Source organism: Rhinopithecus roxellana, chromosome 18, assembly GCF_007565055.1.
Source record: "Rhinopithecus roxellana isolate Shanxi Qingling chromosome 18, ASM756505v1, whole genome shotgun sequence".
In the NCBI taxonomy this organism is placed as follows: domain Eukaryota; kingdom Metazoa; phylum Chordata; class Mammalia; order Primates; family Cercopithecidae; genus Rhinopithecus; species Rhinopithecus roxellana.
In genome coordinates, this window is record NC_044566.1 from 46,017,185 (window position 1) to 46,039,797 (window position 22,613).

The following is a 22,613-nucleotide window of genomic DNA, read 5'->3' on the forward strand; positions in this document are numbered from 1 at the left end:
CTGGGCCTCGCAGGCCAGCACCGTGGTGCTCCAGGTGGATCCAGAGGAGCTGGCACAAAAGACAAAACTGGCCGGGCGCGGTGGCTCAAGCCTGTAATCCCAGCACTTTGGGAAGCCGAGACGGGCAGATCACGAGGTCAGGAGATCGAGACCATCCTGGCTAACACAGTGAAACCCCGTCTCTACTAAAAAATACAAAAAAACTAGCCGGGCGAGGTGGCAGGCGCCTGTAGTCCCAGCTACTCGGGAGGCTGAGGCAGGAGAATGGTGGGAACCCGGGAGGCAGAGCTTGCACTGAGCTGAGATCTGGCCACTGTACTCCAGCCTGGGCGACAGAGCGAGACTCCGTCTCAAAAAAAAAAAAAAAAAAAAAAAAAAAAGACAAAACTTATCCACCATCAGTGTTCTAGAGTGGAATCTACTGGAAGACAGGTACTGTGCCCTTTTCATCATTTAATCCCATCAAGCCCTGTGCCTGACACAAGGTCGGGATGGAATAAGCCCAAGCCCTGATTGCTAACTCCTGTTTCTTCCTTCACCTATGTTAGCTCAATGGAAGTTTAGAAAGCATTCATTCTTTCCCAATTTAGAAGAAAGGTAAATAATTAAATGAGTAGTGAAAGAGCTGAAATAGAACAGTGCATCTCAGCTTCACACACATTTATAATCCGTCTCTCCTCATCTACAGCTTGTTTTCCTTTTCTATCCCTGGGGACACGGTCACATTTTAAACTTACATCGATTTGGGACAATGATTTCTAAAATCTCGACAGAATCAGAGCACCCTGTTCTTTCTGTCTTCTGACTTAACGTTATACCTGCATGAAGTGTGGCCTACTAACTTATTTGTAGATTATTTTGGCAGTTTAGCCACAATTTTTTATAAATTTATATGGAATCTGAAAAAAGAAGTCTAACTACAACATGATAGCCCATAAACTTCAGAAACTGCAAATCCTGCAAACTTCAGGAGCTATAAATTACAGGAAGCCGTTAAATCCCAGGAAATGTGTCTGTCACAGCAAAGTTTCAAAGCTGTTCCTGTCCCCACTTAATGTCTTTATCATATACCTGCCCTCATGCAACAGAGGCTCTACCTTGTCCAACTGTCACGAAAAGTTTTTCTGAATACCTTGATAGGCTATGATCAGTCAACCAACAAAAAAGAGCATCTTAAAAATCAGTAACATACCAACTCCATTAACTGTTTGAGCTGGCCTATCTCTTCTGGTAATGATCCAAGTTTGTTGTTACTCGCGATTAAGACTTTGAGAGGCAGACCACACAGGCAGGCAGGCAGGGCGGACAGCTGATTTCGACTGCAAAGACAATGCAACAAGAACACACGTAAACAGAAAGGCCACTTCATACTGTCTGTGAATCTGTTTTTAACAAGAAAGGAAAAAGGAGTGATCTGAGAAGACATTTTACAAATACAAAAAGTCCAATATACTTTCTGTATATGTGATAACTCAAATGACAAGTATGTAAGAAAACAAGATACCGTGTTTGTTTGTTTGTTTCTGTTTTAAAGAAGGGTATGGGCAGTTCTGAAAGAGACAACTTTCTTCAACACAAGGAATACCATTAAAGTCCCCTCTCCCCTACCCCCCCAACACCCCTACTCCCTCAGTCCCCCACCCCCTTCTCCACCCCCCCTACTCCCTCAGTCCCCCACCCCCTTCTCCACCCCCACCCCACCATCACTTAGAAGCTGAGCCCTTGGCCAGCCAGGAGGCAGATGGAGAGCACATCCTGAACAACCAATAGCAACGGGAAGCTAGTGCCAACTGCCCTCTCCTGACAATGTGTGCAGGAAACTCAGCTGGACCAAAGCAACCAGCACCACACAGGCATCATTTCATCCACTGCAGTAGGGATGGGAAAGATAATTTTGCTGCAACTCACAAAACCACCAGGCTCATTTCCAACATTTTGACACAGCTTCCTTTTGTTAAAACAAGGGTTGCTACAGTTAAAGTCTGTTTTGGTATCTGCAAGAGAGCTAATTAAAAGAAAAAGAAAGAAAAGTTGCTCTTCTGGCAAACTGGAACTGCAGCCCAGAGGGGTTCAGTTCCACAGAGTAGCCAAAAAAGTCTAAGTTGATGTCTCATCTCTGCTCTACAAGAAAAGGGTCTCTACCCAGAAGTTTCTGAACTTTCTATCATCAATGCTTAGTTTTCATGGACATGGAAAATATTGGATAAATAAAATCTACGAATCATCCTTATTATATGTCAGCCATTTATTCCAATTTCCTCACCCACAAAAAGCCCCTTTTTCCTGTTACCAAGTAAAAAGACAGATGGTTTTCAGTTTCCCTTTCTCTCTCTGCCCTTCTGGTGCTGAAGCCAACAACTACAGAGTGAAACATCTAAAAATCTGTATGTCATTCAGTGCAACTATTTAATGAAACTGCTGTGTGTTTGTGCACACATGCATAAAGTTTCAGAAGTTGTGTTCTTGTGTGAGTGTATTTATAGACATGCATGTATCTGTGTATGTGAGGTGGAGAGACAGACAGAATGGAAATACACCAAAATACTCTCAGTACTCCTCTTGGGGTACAGGTACAATGGATGGTTTTATTTCCATTATTATACTTTGATGTATTTTCCAAACTTCCTACAAGTGCTTTTATCATCAGGAAAGAAACATCATTAGAAAATGATAAATGTGACCTGGATATGTGTTACATGAGTGCTCCTATTTGTGAAAATTCTTTGAGATGTATACTTACGATCTGTGCATTTTTCTGAATATATGTCACTCTTCCATTAGAAGTTTGACTCCCCCCCTTCAGAGGGGGCAGGAATCTGGTTAACTGAAGGGCATCTCTACCTGATGGGCTCAAAAAAAGCAGGTGCTGTGCTGTGGAAAGAACCTTTCTAATCTGAGCACGCACTTGTCAACACCTTGATATCTCTCCTGCTTTAGGCACTCAATTACCCATTAACTATGTTTTAGCAAGAAAAGATACAGTCATATCTTCTCTCCATTGTGCAGATCCATGGAAAAAGCTATTTCCAGAAACAGGCAGATTTTTCTCTAAGAGGGTCCAGCAGAAGGAGGGAGGAGACTGAGAGCCCTCCTGGTAGGTTCCTGGCTTGCAACGCACCAGTCAGCTCTTCACTTTCCCTGGTTAGCAGGATTGGACCAAGGGAATAAGGGCAATGGGCCCGCACTGGCACTCTCTCCTGGTCTCTGGGGGTGGCGGAAGGGAGAAGCTAGGGCCAGCAGCCTGTCTTTCTGCCTCTCACGGCCCTCCCAGGGCTCTCTCTCACCAGCAGGGGCTCAGTGGGACTCTTTCGGCTGGAGGAGGGGGTCTTCCTGTTACCCTGCTGTGAGGGCTTTTTTCAAGCTCCAAAAAAGGCTCCTCCAGAAAAAAGAACTCGGTTTATTAAAAGGTTGCAAGTAAATAATTTGAAATGTAATTTGTGGTTGTGAAATATTTGTTAATATGCAATTTTCTAAAGTGAGGATCGGCAGATGAAAAATGGCAATAAGGTAAGTCTGTTAATGTGGAGCCATACATAAACCTCCTTTTGCAGAGGGGTAATGAGAACAAAGATCAGTATTTTCAAGAAAGTTCTACATTCCTATTTTTGGCAGAGTTAACAATTACAAGTTCAGATCTTTCTTATGTTTCTTTGCCTGGAAACTCAGTGTTACCCTCTTTGAGTTATCTGTCTCACTAATTGGTGCAGGGATCTAACCAGATTAGCAGACATGGAATCGGGAGAGTCATGCATCATACTACTTTAAGAAATACAAAGAAAGCTCTGCTCATTCAGATGTGTGAGTATTTGAGATTACATAGGTTTATTCTCACTGGAAATCTTCCAGGGTGGGTACTTACTTAAAATAAAATAAAATTTAGGCTTATGAAAACATTCATGGTCTCTTTGATGGGAATGGATGCTTTTTACACTAAAAGCTGCTGATGGAATGGCCTATCTCAAATTCATGTTCCATACATTTCTTGTTTACACTGTAGTTAATCATCTGTAGACTTACCAATTCACCATGCCAAGAATTTAGTCATCATACAGCATGCTACAGACCTGGGGCACATTTCTTTGACTTCATCCATCTGTTCCCTCTACTTCATATATTTTATCACAGGATGTTCCTGTATTAGTTGTAATTTCCCCAATAGAAAAAGGAAATACACATGCACACAAAAACCCATTTGCTCTCCAGCAAATATTTAGACAGGAGAGGAAAAGCTGCATTCCCTTTAATCCTCTACCCACTAGCAACCACAGCAGCAGCCTCAGCTTTTTGAAACCACTCGTCTGGCAGCAATTTTTCTCCAGCAAGTAAGTGCCTCAGGCCACAATCCACTATCGTACAACCCTGGTCTTCTGTAGCTTTGGTGCTATAAACAGGCCCTATGCTGAAAGAACGTTTGAAAATAAGGCCATATTGTATCTAACAAGCTACATCACCAGAGCCAAGTCTACACCCCACCCCTGCCCCAAACCTGTCTCTTGTCACTGTCCCTGCAGAGTCTGGGTTGAAGATCAGGGTGGGGAGGAAAGAGAAAGAGAGGGAAGGTAGTGGGCTTTTACCAGATCCATATTATTGTGAATTGTGAATGTTTCATCTTCCATTTTTTTCAGTTAAATGACTTCCTGCTAGATTCATTTGTCTATTTCATCATTTCAAGATGAAATAAGGTCGCCGGGCGCGGTGGCTCAAGCCTGTAATCCCAGCACTTTGGGAGGCCGAGACGGGTGGATCACGAGGTCAGGAGATCGATACCATCCTGGCTAACATGGTGAAACCCCGTCTCTACTAAAAAATACAAAAAACTAGCCGGGCGTGGTGATGGGCGCCTGTAGTCCCAGCTACTTGGGAGGCTGAGGCAGGAGAATGGCATGAACCTGGGAGGCGGAGCTTGCAGTGAGCTGAGATCCGGCCACTGCACTCCAGCCTGGGTGACAGCGAGACTCCATCTCAAAAAAAAAAAAAAAAAAAAAAAAAAGATGAAATAAGGCAGCTCAATATAATCTAAATATTCTTGGCAGCCTAAATTTGCAGGATACATTTATCTTGGCTTCAAGTACCACTATCCCTCACTTAACTCCTAAATTAAGGAATTTACAAACCAAATCACTTTTTCTGGTTTTACTTTTAGAGTATTATTTTGATGGATTTTGACTATGGCACTTATTGATGTCCATAATTTGAGTCTCAATCTTAGTATCTGATATTATTTATTATTGGTTTATCAAAAGGTTATTTTCCTTAAGATATGTGATTATAAAGACATGCTACGTTCTTACAGGTGATTTTATTAACAGAGCAGAATATCTACATTTTTAAATTCTACTGGAATATACCTCTGTATTTTCAGTGAATGGGTTCACTTAACAGAATACAGAAAATTATTTTCACTTAGAAAATAATTTATAGAAAAATTTATATAACAAATTTACTCAATTGACTGCTTGGTGTGGCAGAAAAGTCATCAATTATAAAAACCTTTCAGACTGTCAAGAGAATGCCCCTCCCAGACCACGCCAATTTTTAAGCAAGAAATAAAGAAAGGCCACCAGTTGTGAAATTATAAGACCCGGGTTCAAATACCATAGAGATGATTTGCCACAAATCAGGTAAATCATTTAATCTCTCTGGTTTTCTCAGCTATAAAACAGAGACGGTAAGACCTACCTAACACGACATTATAGATGTGAAAGTGCTTAGCCCAACACCACATCCATGTATAAAAATTAAACCTCACCCAGCCACTAATGTGGCAAAGCAGCGACGAGGTGACCAGAAAGAGCATAGGTGTGCTCAGCTCTATTGTACAGTCACATGTTGCTTCATGACAACGACACCTGCTTTAAAATGCTTCATTATGCCACTGTGTTATTGTGTGACCATCACAGAGAGTACTTACACAAACCTAGGTGTCTAGCCTACTCCATTGCTAGGCTCTATGGTATAGCCCATTGCTCCTAGGTTACAAACCTGTACAACAGGTTACTGTACTGAATATTGTAGGCAACTGTCACACAGTGTTAAGTATTTTTGTCTCTAAACACATCTAAACATAGAGGGTAACGTGTTACACTCAGATGTTAAGATGTGGCTACAACGCCTATGTCACTAGGCCATAGGAATTCTTCAACTCCATTATAATCTACACCACTGTCATATGTGGTCCATCGTTGACCGAAATGTCATTATGTGGTGCATGACTCATTTATTAATTTTACTTATTGTATATACTAATAGCTAAAATTTCAGCCACTTTTAAAATATGGTTTAATGATTCCCTCATTGAAAACATATACCAATTAAAAATAAAGATGATTGCTCAGACACGCCAGGGTGAACCAGGCTGGGCTATAAAATTTCAGGCCCAAATAAACCATGTATCTAATTCCAATCTGGATAACCAAGACTACAAGATATAATCCTACAAATGACATTTTCTCTCATCCTTCCTAAGTCCAGGATCCTGCCATTTCGCTGGAAAAGCATGAATATCCAGGGGTCGCAATCTCTGTTTACTACTTGCTTTCAAATTAGTAATGGAATTATTGATGTAAAGTCATCAACCATCACAGAACTATTAAGGAAATGACACAGGCCTGAATCTAGAGAGTCACAGAGAAAGCTGGGCAGGTTTCACAGCGTGGATACTCTGGGCTTACCCAATACTGAGTCTCAGCAAGGGAAGGGAGCTAGTCAGGATCCAGTCGTTGTTGGTTTGAATATTATTGTCTGTGCTTGGCACTTGACCTACAGTAAACAGCAATTATTTTACTTTAGCCTAGTAAGTTTCCTTTTCACAGGATACCTCACCTAATTTTGTTTTTATGCTCTTTTATGAATACCCTGTTAGCTTCTCATTAAAGGAGTAACTTTTTGCTGTTTTGCATATGACACCTGACTGTTGTCTTTAGGGGCACACAGTAGTGAACAATATCCGTAGAGAACCATTTCCTTTCTCCTGCTTGTTCCATTCTGAAAAATCCACCACGCCAAAATGTTTCACCCTTGTTTCCCCTAATGACTGAGTGCTTCCCCTTCATTGTCTGCCCTCCCCCTACATCCCACCATCATTAATTACATGTCGGAGACAATGAGCAACAACAACAACAAAAGCTTTGCTTTGAGTTGCCTGGTGACCACGGTCAACTGTAATTTGATGCTATAAAGCTAAAAATCAAATAGAGACTATCTTTACGCTTAAATGTAAAGCTAAAAAATAACATTTGACATTAATTTTTCGGACAGAGATGTATTATTATTATCTTATATATTTATATTTTACATAGACTCTTAATTAAATAATATACATTAAATCTGGGAGCCTACGTTTAAATCTAACTTTGAAAGCAATTATGCTAACTACAACCTGACTGTGGCAATCACTTGAAGACTTACAATGTTTTCAGACTAGAAAAACAGAATCATCATTTCAATTGAATCTGAAACCAGTCTTGAAAGCTACACCAATCAATTTCACACTCCATACACATAAAAGCCATGTTTTGAGAAGGTAAAGGATTAACTTTAGAAAAGAGAACTGCAAGAAAAGCAAGAAAACAAAACAGTGTCTAAAGTGAGTCTGAATTCAGGCAAATTTCTGCAACCGTCATTTATTTCACTGTGCATTTTCCTGTGCATACCTGCACCATATTTGGCCTTGTGCAACTGAACTGGTTTCCCACAATAACAGCCTATCTCCTCGTGAGTATAAATAAACCACTGCTCAAAATATTCCTTTATATATGTGTGTGTGTGTGTGTGTGTGTGTGTGTGTGTGTGTGTGTGTGTATCTCCCCAACGGTCAGCAACCAATGTAAGCTACCAATGTTTACAGTTAGATTTCAAAGGGCAGTTTTGATAACTCGCTCTATCTTATTTTCTCTCCTTTCTTCTAAGAGTTTTTCAATTCCAAAAGATCAAGGCCTATTTTGTGCTGTAAAAACTATTGCTTTAAATTTCCTCTATTTTAAAATGGAATTGAATGCTCAAAAGCAATTGAGCTTTCAAAAAAAGAGCGTTTTGGATGTTCAAAGAGAACTCAATATCTAATACCAGCAAAAATATTAATTTTTCAAACACTTTTAGAGGCGACAGTGTAGACGTGGGGTTTTAAGTATTACGACTTGTAGCCACCTAAGCTCTGGGTCTTGAAAAATACCACTGTGCAGATCATTGCTCCTGGCACACAGGAAACTGTCACTAAATGACTAGGAAAAATACATGGGCAGTGGAGAGAACTCTCCCACTTTTCGGAACTACGTTCCAGATGGAATCAACCCTAGTTTCCTACTATCAGGAAGGTATTCCTACTTTGCTTCTCTTCCTACCACCTCCCAAAGCCTAGAAAATATATACATTTTCAAGTGATTCTCCTGCCTCAGCCTCCTGAGTAGCTGGGATTACAGGTGCACACCACCACGCCTGGCTAATTTTTGTACTTTTAGCAGAGATGAGGCTTTACCACGTTGGTCAGGCTAGTCTCAAACTCCTGACCTCGTGATCTGCCCACCTCAACCTCCCAAAGTGCTGGAATTACAGGCCTGAGCCACGGTGCCTGGCCAAAAATATATATTTTTTACTTTAACATCTTTCCCCCATAAAAAAGGAAAGGGATACTGATACTGACTTAGGTGAGCACAGTCTGAGATCAATTTTTACCCAAGGACATTAAGGTAATAAAAATATTCATAATAAAAATTAAGATGCCTGAATATTGCCATTTACCATTTGAAGACGCGTTCCTCTCCATTTATTTCAAGAAATGTTTGAATGTGTAATATAGATTAATATGCGTGGATATTAGTGTATGTACATCCTTTTTTCCTACACATCCCTCCAAAGAAATGAATCTTCAGAGAGCTTCTATTGCATAACTTGAAAACTACTAATAACTAGATTCTTCTTTAGTGTTCTAATATTTTTACACAAAGAGGTTACTCTTTGCCAACAATACTAAAAAATCCACTTACTTTACTCAAATACTAGCTCTTTTGCCACTGTTTCTTAACCCGTATAGCAATTTGCATGATGACACAGCATGCCACAAAATTTAATTCAACAAATCAACAAATATTCCTTGGCTATTACGTATAAGGTACTGTGTTGGCGCTAAGACAAGTATTTGATTTATATTCACAACCATCTTGTAATATAAGTACTATGACCTCCCACTTTTCAGACACAAAAACTGACATTCAGAGAATTTAAATAATTCATTCTAAGCTGCCTGGCTAGTGAATGTCTCTGTGTTCAGGTTTGAAACCGGGTAGGTCAGGCTTTAGATCAAAGTCTGTGGTCTCCCCTCTATACAGCACACAGCCTTTTCTCATTTACTCTGGAATAAAAAGTATAGGTAAACCAGGAAAACAGTGGAAGGAGGGCACAGAATTCCAAGCAGCAGGCAGTGAGATACGGAACTAGTAGTTAATGATTGATTTATGTAAAAATGAATAGAGGAAAGGGGTCAAAGTTCATTTCTGAGATTTTGACCTGGGGTGCTGGAGAAAAACAGTAGGAGCATGAACAGAAGCAAGGATCGAAGATACACTAATTTGGAAAAGAAGAAAATGGGCTTAGTCTAACACATACTGGAATTTGAAGGTCACTAGGACATCTAAGAGGAACTGAATATTAGGGAACTGGGGAGATGAGGGCTAGTGCTCAACTGAGTCAAAGGGATAAAGAATATATTTGAGACACAAGAGGCATAAGGTCTTGGAGAGAAATTTAAGACCAAAGCTTTGGGGCATTCTAGCAATAAGTTGCAGAAAGAGAAATAATATCCAGATACTGTAATAGAGAAGAAACAGGAAGAAGTAGAAAAGTGACCAGGGAAGCATGTGACCAAAGACAACAGAGGAAGGCGCTATCATGTCAAATACTGAAAAGTCGATTATTTTCTACACCTGCTGAGTTCCTGCTCTGTCCAAGACCCTGTTCTAAGCTCTGAGAAAATACAAAATGTCTGTAAATCCTAAGACTTTATGTCTAACATGACTAGTCAACTTCTCTCCAATGATATCACCTACATCCTACCTGAACATTGATCATGTATTTTAAAAGTGCTGTGGCAGCAGATATTTCCTTCTGGGATCCTAAAAATCTAAGTTAAAAAACTTAGTGACTCCTAAGGAATACAGAAAGTAAGACTTCCTTTACCGATCTTATCATGCAAGGTGGAATGAAAGGACTCCAGGCTGGTCCTAAGAATTCTGTAAACAAATATACAAGAAAAAAACAAACAACCCCATCAAAAAGTGGGCAAAGGATATGAACAGACATTTCTCAAAAGAAGACATTCATACAGCCAACAGACACATGAAAAAATGCTCATCATCACTCGCCATCAGAGAAATGCAAATCAAAACCACAATGAGATACCATCTCACACCAGTTAGAATGGCAATCATTAAGAAGTCAGGAAACAACAGGTGTTGGAGAGGGTGTGGAGAAATAGGAACACTTTTACACTGTTGGTGGGATTGTAAACTAGTTCAACCATTATGGAAAACAGTATGGCAATTCCTCAAGGATCTAGAACTAGATGTACCATATGACCCAGCCATCCCACTACTGGGTATATACCCAAAGGATTATAAATTATTCTACTACAAAGACACATGCACACGTATGTTTATTGCAGCACTATTCACAATAGCAAAGACTTGGAATCAACCCAAATGTCCATCTGTGACAGACTGGATTAAGAAAATGTGGCACATATACACCATCGAATACTATGCAGCCATAAAAAAGGATGAGTTTGCGTCCTTTGTAGGGACATGGATGCAGCTGGAAACCATCATTCTTAGCAAACTATCACAAGAAGAGAAAACCAAACACCGCATGTTCTCACTCATAGGTGGGAACTGAACAATGAGATCACTTGGACTCGGGAAGGGGAACATCACACACTGGGGCCTATCATGGGGAGCGGGGAGGAGGGAGGGATTGCATTGGGGAGTTATACATGATATAAATGATGAATTGATGGGTGCTGACGAGTTGATGGGTGCAGCACACCAACATGGCATAAGTATACATATGTAACAAACCTGAACGTTATGCACATGTACCCTAGAACTTAAATAAAAAAAAAAAAAAAAAGAATTCTGTAAACAACTGCTTGCAGATTTTTGGCACCGTGATCAAATGTTCAAAGGTTGCCTCTGCTGAAAATCCCAGGCTGTTCTCTCCTCCTGGTACTGAGGTCACAACGGTCTGGTTCTGGGACTAATTTACTTGAGGGGCCACACCTCATAACAGTTTACTTAAATACCCTGAAGGTCACCCATTCAAATTATTGATTGAACAAAAGTAAATGAACTGCCCTAAAACACTAGCTACTGCTTCAGTGCCACCCCCCACAGCCACCCACACACAAACAAGCTCTCCCAGTTCTTAGGACACACGATCTGAAAGGAAACATTTCACCATCCCCACTGAATATCACTGCTGATATTCTTTTCATTCTTTTTGGTTTTTGCTACCTACAGACCTGTTCAAATAGTTCATGAAGGTGTACAATTCTTGTATGTGGTGATAAAAATCTGAAGTATTTGGGCTGGGCGCAGTGGTTCACGGTTATAATCCCAGCACTTTGGGAGGCTGAGGCGGGCAGATCATCTGGGGTCCAGAATTTGAGAACAGCCTGGCCAAAATGGTGAAACCCCTTCTCTACTAAAAATACAAAAATTAGCCGGGTGTGGTGGCGCACGCCTGTAATCCCAGCTACTCGGGGGGCTGAGGCTGGAGAATTGCTTGAACTGGGGAAGTGGAGGCTGCAATGAGCTAAGATCACGCCACTGCACTCCAGCCTGGGTGACAGAACGAGACTCGACATGTCTTGATAAATAAACAAATCTGAAGTATTCAGAGTATCAGAAAAAAATTGTGAACAATTTTGCAACAGGCAAAAAGAGTACCAGGTGCCTTGTCTAACGTACCTTTCCAGGTTATCTCTGCCTGCAGACCTGCAGATGCAAAATGTGTTACGATGGAGGTAATGTGAAGCCCCAAATTAAAATGTTAAATTTGCTGTACTTACTATAACCTTGCATACCAAACTTAGAAAACATATATTGTTTTCAAGCATATGTAGAATATTTACAAAATTAACTATACATAGCAAAACTTGACCAATCTAAATGAATCTATTTCAAACAGAAAATATTCTCTGACACAATATAACTAAATTAAAAGTAAACTTTTAGAGATAATTTTAAAAACTGTTCTATAAATATTTAGCCCAGGTGTGGTGGCTCACGCCTGTAATCCAAGCACTTTGGGAGTCTGAGGTGGGTGGATCACTTGTGTCCAGGAGTTTGAGACCAGCCTAGGCCACAGAGTGAGACTCCATCTCTATAAAAAAATTTAAAAATTAGGTTGGCATGGTGGTGCATGCCTGTAGTCCCAGCTACTGGGGAGGCTAAGGTGGGAAGATAGCTTAAGCCTTGAAAGTCAAGGCTGTGGGGGGCCATAATCGCACCACTGCACTCCAGCCTGGGCGATGGAGCAAGACCCTGCCCCCCACCAAAAATGAAAATAAAAAAGAAATTTAACACTCACAAGCCACAGAAGTAATACCGGAAAGTAGAAAAGACTGGGAGTGATTAAAAACGACTGCACAGCAAAACTTTTAGGAGTCAGTTAAAGCACTATACAGAGGAAAACTGTGGACTTAAATGCTCCTGTAAGAAAAGAAAAAATCACTAGAAATCAATGAGCAAAATATCTAAAATCAAAAGCTAAGTTTAAAAAAAGTTATTTAAACACACCATCTTCTATAAAAGTGGATAAAGAAAAAGAAAGAATGTACAAATTTATAGTATTAGAAATAAAAATGAGAACCAATTATAGCTACAGTAGAAATTTTAAAAATACAAAGGCCTTCTTTGTTTAAATACTTATTTTGTTCCCTTGGAAAATCCCTAATATCTATTTTCACAATTATAAAACTGTCCTAAGGAGCATGGAATGCAATAGAGATCATGTTCAACAAGATAACAGAGGTGAAAGTGCTTAGTGACCTATAAAATGTCAAAGAAATATATCCCATTCATTTCTATTAATTACGAAATAGTGTAGCCTAGGGATAAACCACTTTCCGATATCCTATCTAAAGTTAAGAGTTGTTGAAGGGCTCAGATTTGATAGTGTGATGGTTAAATCTTAAATCCTATTTAGCTATTAAGAAGTAGTGGTGGCTGGGCATGGTGGCTCACATCTGTAAATTCTAACACCTTGGGAGGCCAAGGCGGGCAGATTACTTGACCTCAGGAGTTCGAAACCAGCCTGGACAACATAGCAAAATTCCATCTCTACAAAAACAAACAAAAAACACACACAAAAATTAGCTGGGCATGGTGGTGCATGTCTGTAGTCCCAGCTACTAGTGAGGCTGACATGGAAGGGTCACCTGAGCCCAGGGAGGTCGAGGCTGCAGTAAGCTGTGATCACACCACTGCACTCTAGCCTGAGCAACAGAGCAAGACCCTGTCTTGAAAGAAAGGAAGGAAGGAAGGGAGGAAGGGAGGGAGGGAGGGAGGGAGGAAGCGGGGAAGTGGTGGTGGTGGTGATGATCCCCGAAATCCACACCTTTCATATATGTATGTTCTTTTTTTTAAAAAAAATTCTCTCTTCTTCTCTACTGCACTTGTTATAGGACTTGGTAAAGTGCAGTGTTCTTAGAGGATATATAGTAAGTTGATTATTGATGAAATGGCAATGTTTCACAGTGCTTTTTATCTGTCTCGTTAGACAAATAAATGCAATTTGGAACTTGTTCATTTAGGGCTGGCAGAATAAACTTTGACAATAATATAAACAAAAAAATATATACAATGGAATTAGGAGTGGGTATTTACCTCAGTTCCAGAGCACTAACCTGCTGCACAAAGATCTTAACAACTCTATTTAAAGATCAGAAACAGAACTGAAAACAAAACCAACAAATTCTGACAGTACTCTAGTTATCAAAGTCATAAAATCCCTTTTGTGTCGCTCTGTTCTTTTTTTCAATACACACACTGATCTGAAACAACAGCTATGATCTGGTGATATGTAATAATGGGAAAATCCTCTTTGGAAGTTATGCCAAGTATGAACTATCCTAAAAGGAATGGAATCTGATAAGAAACAGTCAATCATTCACACATTCACACTTCATAAAGCCTGTCAGCTACCAATGGCAACGGACATAATTTTACAGGCACAATAATTTATAAACACATTAATAATTTTAGGGACCACTGGCTACCGGTTCCACCTTGATAACAGACGCTCAATGAGCACTAGAAAAGGCAAAGCTTAAACTCCACATGGTTGGCCATGCACATGCACTGGATGACTCCAGTGGTCCCTTCCAACTGTGCTATCCTATGAAAAATGTTTTCAAATTTTAAGTCAGTTCACTTTCTTTTTTTTTTTTTCTTTTTTTTTTGAGACGGAGTCTTGCTCTGCCACCCAGGCTGGAGTGCAGTGGCCGGATCTCAGCTCACTGCAAGCTCCGCCTCCCGGGTTTACGCCATTCTCCTGCCTCAGCCTCCCGAGTAGCTGGGACTACAGGCGCCCGCCTCGTCGCCCGGCTAGTTTTTTGTATTTTTAAGTAGAGACAGGGTTTCACCGTATTAGCCAGGATGGTCTCGATCTCCTGACCTCATAATCCGCCCGTCTCTGCCTCCCAAAGTGCTGGGATTACAGGCTTGAGCCACCGCGCCCGGCCGTCAGTTCACTTTCAAACTCCAGTTCAGTTCACTTTCAAACTCCAGTTCAGTTCACTTTCAAACTCCAGTTCAGTTCACTTTCAAAGTCCAATTCAGTTCACTGTGTTTTTGGTGTCTTTCTGCTGAGCTGTCATTTCACAAAACAAAACCTGGCTACCAAAGACCAGTTCGAAAATATACATGAATATATACACTAAAGTTTTCTCATTTTCCCTTTGAATAAGGTAAGATCTTCATGAAAGAATGTGGGATACACATTTGTATTGAATGGAACAAAATTCCTCCTCCTTTCCAGTTTAGAAAAACACCATCAATTTTTTTCATTTTTTTTAGAGAGAAGAAACACCATCCTACAATTGAGACTTTCTTTAGAATTGTCAGTGCAGGGAGAGAAGACATTTCTTCTACAAGTAAGAAGAAATGTAGTTAAATTTAATTTTTAGTTCACAACAAAAAAATACAAAGTCTGTGTTTTCTAAGGCAACCCTAGCATGCAAGACGCTTGTCCCAATCCAAGATGACTCCTCAGTGTGACTCCCAAAGGAATGTGGGGATACTGGTTATAGGACCATCAGGAAGCTGGCTCTTTCTGCACATTGTTCAGCAGCCAAAAAGAATGCCAGGCTGCAGAGAAAGCAGCCAAAACAGATTCCTTTTATGGTGTGATAACATTTTGTTCAAGAGACCGCCCTGTTCTTTACAGGCAATGCTTCAGAACCCACTCCTAGTAGGTGGGGAGAGGTTGGGACTTCTAATGAATATAGCAGGCCTAGCTGGGTGTATTTCACCCTAGAAAAGTAACAGCACTCACCAAGAGTTCTGGAAGCAATATGATCAAATACTATACAGAACTTTCATTTCTTGGCAGCCGCTACCCGTGAGATGAGACTTTTTAACCAAGGTCCCTATTCTTAGATTCATAACACTCCTACTATTGCCAAGAGTTTTGCTAGTCTGGGTTATTTTATTTTCCTACGGTACATTTTCTTCATGAGGCTCATCAACAACAACCTCTCCAGCATCTTAAAATAGATTTTTAACTTTGTGAGGCTTTCCTGTGTAATTCAGGTTCAAAGTGTTGGTTCCTCTATAGGAACAAGTCTTGCTTAATCATTTTTATTGTTCTTGGCCACATTTCTTGGATTAAGACACTTTATAACAGGAAAAGACACAGTGGCACATATACTAAACTAACATAACCTTTTGTTGTGAACACCAAGAGGCAAAGATTAAAAGCCCAGATCCTTCAAACACAGGCTACATAAACAGCAATAAATTAATATTTTCCACAAACATAACATTTCTATCACGTGAGAAAATGTGAAAAATATGTAAGTGTTTTTAACTGCACTTCACAGTAAGGATTTTTTTCATGTGCTAACTAAATTTATCTCTAGTTTAGGACTAGAGGTTGTTGGCACCAAGCGGCCTTTTGACATTTAAAGACAACCTATTAGCCAAAAAGCTGGTTAGGCAGTGACATATCATCACCACCACCACCACCACCACCATCATCGTCATCATCATTATCATCACCATCATCATCATTATCATCACCATCACTATCACCATCAAATATTTATGGCTATTTCCTCTGCTGAAATACACAATATACTCCAGAGGTGTAATCAATTTTGAATGGTTCCTATGAATTCAAAGTAGCTTCATATGGCATTTCTCCTACTTTGGAATATACAAAATTAGGAATTTCTACATGTAATTTATTGAGAGGAGAAAAAAATCTAAATAGAGTGAGATCATGTTGATTTTAAGTATAGACAGACAAAATCTGTGAAAATTTGAAAAGCAGCTTCTTTGCACTATTTTATCTAACAAGTCTTTCTTCTCAGTTAATAGATATAAGAGGAAAATTTTTAAGTGCTACAGAAAAGAAAGTATTTTAGGGTACTTGTTTATAAAATCAGACAAACTTGCCTATTTGTTAAAGCTCTTTCAGATCATACTATACTTGATATCGTCTACCTTAAGTGTGAGCTCAAAAGTAATTTACAGTTTATTTAATTTTAAGAAATTCACACCGACTTCCCCATACGTCAAAATTAATGATAATGTCCTGCATTGATTATATATTTCTTTCTTGGATATATAAGTTTTGTTCTTTGGCATGCTATCCCATTCATAACTACTGCAGAAAAAAACACTAGATTAGCTCTTCTACAAAGCAGTGTGTTTACAGCATCCTAAGTCTCTGCATACTTTTCAAGTGAGGGGATTGGCAGTCTCTCCCCAAAGGCCAAAAGTCAACGAAGTCCACTACGTCCCTTCACCATACCCAACAAATACACATTTTATTTTGCTAACTTAATAATATCCAGGAGGAGCAGAAAAGACATGAAAAGGCCACAGTGGCTAACCCTGGTTGTTGTGGAGGAGACATCACGTCGTGATCACACACAGGCATGATATTCTGAGTTCCTCCTGCTTACCAGGCTTGGGGATGGCTGGGAGTGTGGTGGCAGTCTGTGGACAGGAAGAACTCACACAGACAACACTATCATGTGGATGATACTATTCAACATCTGAGAAGACTTCAAAACAATTTTATTAGATGACACTGGTATTTTCTAGATACAGCTATGTATTTGGAAGTAAACAAATGTGGCAGTCACTGTTTCAGATACTAATAAATCTTTTAGGCAAACGCTATATTGCCTTCAACATCAAATCACTCCCAAACTGATAAATATCTCAATTTCAAGGGTCCAATTCCTAGAAGACATGTTTCAACTACACCCAGTAATCAAACAGGAATTAAAGGCCTTGTAATTGAATAACACAAGAGGACCAGCTTCCTGATTAAAGATTATTCTCATTCATATTTTTATTTTATTTTATTTATTTATTTATTTATTTATTTATTTATTTATTTATTTCGAGATAAGGTCTCATTCTGTTGCCCAGGCTGGAATGCAGTAGCACAATCATGGCTCACTGTAGCTTCAACCTCCCAGACCCTCTCACCTCAGCCTCCCGAGTAGCTGGGACTACAGGCAGACACGCCAGCACGCCTGGCTAATTTTTGTATTTTTGTTTTAGTAGAGATGGGTTTCAACATGTTGCCCAGGCTGGTCTTGAACTCCTGGGCTCAAGGGATCTGCCTGCCTCGGCCTCCCAAAGTGCTGGGATTACAGGGGTAAGCCACCGCGCCCAGCCTACTACTTTATGTTGTACATTTATACTCAAGTAAAAAATTTTATAGGAAGTTTTAAAAATAATTTTATGTGTGTGTGCGTGTGTGTGTGTGTGTGTATGTGTGTATGTATGTATATATAGTATCTGGCTTTCAAAAAGTTTAGAGGATAGCCACACATTTTTCTTATATCTTTATACAATACCTCTAAGAGGTAAGCTTTTTCTCATATTTTCTCTATTTGTCAAATTCCTTCAAAGAGTACATGATTCAATATGGGAGAACAGGTCTCAGACATGGTATTATTAAAAGTAGCAGAAGTGGACAAAGAAAAACAGAACAAAAACAGAATGACCCACGTACGTGGGAGAAAACAGATGCAACCATGAAGCTAAAAATTACAGACTGAAAACAATATTTAAAGAGTTAGATGCTTAACAGCCTCTTTCTATATTCTTTTTCCTTTCCATTACCAGGAATTCATCACAAAACACTGCTTATAACATACCACATAGTCCTCTTCAGCCATCATCAGTTTCAATGAATTCTCCATCTTTGCCTTAAAACATCCTCAGATCCATACTCCAATGTATACTTCCTACCCATTTGAAGACAGCAATAATCTATTCTCAATTAGGTGTGACATGGAAACCAAAACCATTTTACTAATGTTCTAAAAATACAATATACATTTTAAGATTACATTATCTGGTATGATTAGCATTTTAAAATCCCTATCATCGTAAAAGTAAAATGTCATCTATACCCAAAAGTTTCTCAATGAACATGGACTAAATACAACAATGCAAAGTTAAATATATAGACTTACTGCATCCAGGACTACTAGCAGTGAAAATGTCACAGCAGGACAGGAGTAGGTAAGTAAACTGCACATGCTTTCCCCTGTATATGTTGGAATTAGAGTACAGATGTCTTAGGGAGATACTGATCCAAATTCTATAGACACCTATGCTTGCTGCACCAGGAAATTCCAAGGTTATTAACACCCTACTAAGTCAGAAACAGCAAGAAAATTCAAAATGGTCAGATAAGTCAGAAATCTGCAGAAGTGAAGATTAGATACATGAGCCTCCAGACGATCCTAACAGTAACCTACACCTTATTAACCAAAAAGAAGTTAAGGCTACTTAAAAAACTGCTAGGATTTTTTTCAACTCTGATAAAAAAACAAATGCACTTGGCCAGGCACGGTGGCTCACGTCTGTAATCCCAGCACTTTGGGAGGCCGAGGCAGGCAGATCATGAGGTCAGGAGATTGAGACCATCCTGGCCAACACGGTGAAACTCTGTCCCTACTAAAAATACAAAAAATTAGCAGACGTGGTGGCAGGCACCTGTAGTCCCAGCTACTTGGTAGGCTGAGGCAGGAGAATGGTGTGAACCCAGGACGCGGAGCTTGCAGTGAGCCAAGATCACACCACTGCACTCCAGCCTGGGTGACAGAGTGAGACTCCATCTCAAAAAAAAAAAAAAAGCACTTCTACAGAAATGCAACGGAAACTCTTTATTTTATTTTATTTTATTTTTTTTGACATGGAATTTTGCTCTTGTCTCCCAGGCTGGAGTGCAATAGCACGATCTCTGCTCACTGCAACCTCCATCTCCCAGGTTCAAGCGATTCTCCTGCCTCAGCCTCCTGAATAGTTGGGACTACAGGCATGCGCCACCATGTCCAGCTAATTTTGTATTTTTAGTAGAGACGTGGTTCCACCATGTTGGCCAGGCTGGTCTCAAACTCCTGACCTCAGGTGATCCACCCGTCTCAGCCTCCCAAAGTGCTGGGATTATAGGCAGGAGCCACCACACCCGGCCAGAAACTCATTTTTGACTGCAAGGAAAACAAGAGAAAACCAGTAATTTTCGGTAGCCAACTAAATCAAAACTAAATCAAAACTAAAAAACCACTGACATTATACCTGGTTCGTTGAACTTTCTGAACTTTGATGTCAGGTATATCTGTTACTCAACACAAGCCTTGCTCCCCTTTCACACCAACATGACACAACTGACATGAGAAAAGGCTACCTTCAGGCTTGCAATTGGGGATCTTGTATTCACAGTAAAGATAGATTTGATAAAACAGCTTCTCTCCCTCTCCTGACATCCCAGATATGGGGAAAGGATTTAGAATTTGACCAGAGCACCTAGCTGCAAAGTCTAAAACCAAGGCCTTGAAATAACCGATTTTCTTAACATCAGAGCTACTCAGGGGCATTAATACATAATACCATGTTGTACATAATCAATTAATGCACATTACTAAACCATGCTCAGCAAACACTGACCTAAGTTAGTGGGATGGAAAGATGGATAGCAAACTTTATATCTGGCTAGAGTTGTTCAGTGCTCCTCAACTTTCTTAAGAAGGCTTAAAGTGAATGGGCTCAATTAGTACTAGGTAGCAAAGCCCAATGTTATCAATAATTGCCAAAGTTCACCCAGGCTTTCTCTCTTTTTTTTTTTTTTTGATCCTTGTCTGTCCCAACAACCAAACTCTTTTTCACTTCCTTTATACTTCCTCCTCCAAAATCTACATGAATACTTGAAGACAACACAATTACAACCTTACAAATACCAAGAAGACAAAGAGAATAAATGATATAAATCATTTTTTTTTAAAAAAAAACCTTGTCATATTGACATTCAGGGAAGTCTTGCACCAAAAGCAGTATTAACAACATTACAAATTTTTAGAAAAGTTATTACTTAAAACATCTTTGTAGGATCTACATCAAAGGAAAATCAAGAATTGCAAAGAAGGAAAAAAATGGATAGAAATGAAAGCATAAGTTGTTTATTTCTTTCACTGAATTTGATTACACCTTTTACGTTTAACCTACCTCAAGTTCAGGTAAGTCAGCATCTGGAGATTAACGATGGCTTCAGGAATGACTCTGATACAGTTGTGATACAGATTAAGAATTTCCAGTGATACAAAATGGCACAATTCCATTGGAACTTCAACCAGTCTGTTCTTAGATAAATCTATAAGAAAAGGAGAGAGTATTTTCTCAATAAAATTTGAACAAAATCAATATACTTGTATTAACCACAGTTTTTCTTAACATTATACATTTTGACCAACATTATCATTTTTTTTTTTTTGCACCTCTGTTACTACAGCATTGTGATTTCTATTTCCTTTTTCTATTTCCTTGCCAAATTCTGGAACATGTGGGATTTGGAAAAGCAAAAATACCACTAAAACTTTTTAGCTCTCTAAAGAACGTTTTACTGTATCTAAAAATTATTTTATTTACAACTCATTCTACCAGACAAGTATGGAAAATGCTATCCTTTAACATATCAGAATACATATATATTTACCAAAATTATTAATTCAAGTTTGCTTTTTTTTTTTGAGAGGATCTCACTTGGTTGCCTGTACTGGACTGCAGTAGCATGATTTCAGCTCACTGCAATCTCAACCTCCCGGGCTCAGGTGATCCTCCCACCTCAGCCTCCCGAGCAGCTGGGACTACAGACATGCACCACCACGCCTGGCTAATTTTTGTAGGAACATGTCTTTTACATCCTTTATAAATGAACACATAACAGACAATAACCAAGTATTTTATTCACGAGAATTACTGAGAGCTTATAAGACTGAGATAAATTGTGTCTATTAAGAACTGATTCTCATCCTGGCTAATACGGTGAAACCCCGTCTCTACTAAAAAAATACAAAAAACTAGCCGGGCGCGGTGGCGGGCGCCTGTAGTCCCAGCTACTCCGGAGGCTGAGGCAGGAGAATGGCGGGAACCCGGGAGGCGGAGCTTGCAGTGAGCTGAGATCCGGCCACTGCACTCCAGCCTGGGCGACAGAGCGAGACTCCGTCTCAAAAAAAAAAAAAAAAAAAAAAAAAAAAAGAACTGATTCTATGAAGCATAATCAGCAGTAAAACTGGACACCACTGGGCAAATGTACCAAAGAAAGCAATCATAGTCCCCAGAACAGTGTAACCATACAGTATGGCCTACAGTATTACCATCCCAATGATAAAATTATGCAATAGTCCTTAATATCTTAACATCTAAATAGTCTTTAATATCTTAATATCAAAATGAATGAGAGACATGACTGTCAAATTCCATAAAACATAGAATATTAGGAAAGAACCACCACTTTTGAAAACAACTCAACAATAGTAGATAACCTCACCCTGTATCAGGAGGGACTCAGTAACTGAAGATTATCAGTAAATACGTAACATATACTTAAGGAACCATACCTTAGCCAAAGAAAACACAGAAAATGTAAATATGTCAATATCACAGATTAAATAGATGTTAAAGAGCCACCTTCCCTCCAATAAATAAATACACAAATAAGCAAAATCAGGACTAGTTAGCTTCAGAGGGACAATTCTAACAAACTTTTAAGGAATAATTTTGAGAATGATGGTTTCCAGCTTCATCCATGTCCCTGCAAAGGACATGAAATCATCCTTTTTTATGGGAGCATAGGGAATACAAAGATCTCATACTATCAAAACAATTCACCTTATAAACAGACCAAAGTAAAATAGTATGATTATCTTCAAGGATATGTAAAAGGCATTTGGTAGAGTACAATATTTAAACAACCTTATTAAGGGATATTTTATATATTTTACACACACCAGCAAAATGACACAAAAGAAGACATACAATTTATGATAATAGCAAAAGGGCAAAATCCCCAGCAAATCTTAGGGAATATGCAAA

The 22,613-nt window shown here is 39.4% G+C and overlaps 1 protein-coding gene across 4 annotated transcripts in view; it reads right to left on the reverse strand.

Annotated features, from left to right (window-relative positions):
- Nucleotides 1-22,613, reverse strand: part of LRCH1 (leucine rich repeats and calponin homology domain containing 1) — a 211,534-nt gene that overhangs the window by 90,844 nt on the left and 98,077 nt on the right. For all 4 annotated transcript variants that reach the window (XM_010358099.2, XM_030922141.1, XM_010358098.2 and 1 more), the window contains exons 2-3: nt 20,748-20,892; nt 1,193-1,319 (exon numbers count right to left, since the gene is read on the reverse strand). In XM_010358099.2, the coding sequence (XP_010356401.1) occupies nt 1,193-1,319; nt 20,748-20,892 (272 nt within the window). The remainder of the gene's footprint in view (nt 1-1,192; nt 1,320-20,747; nt 20,893-22,613) is intronic.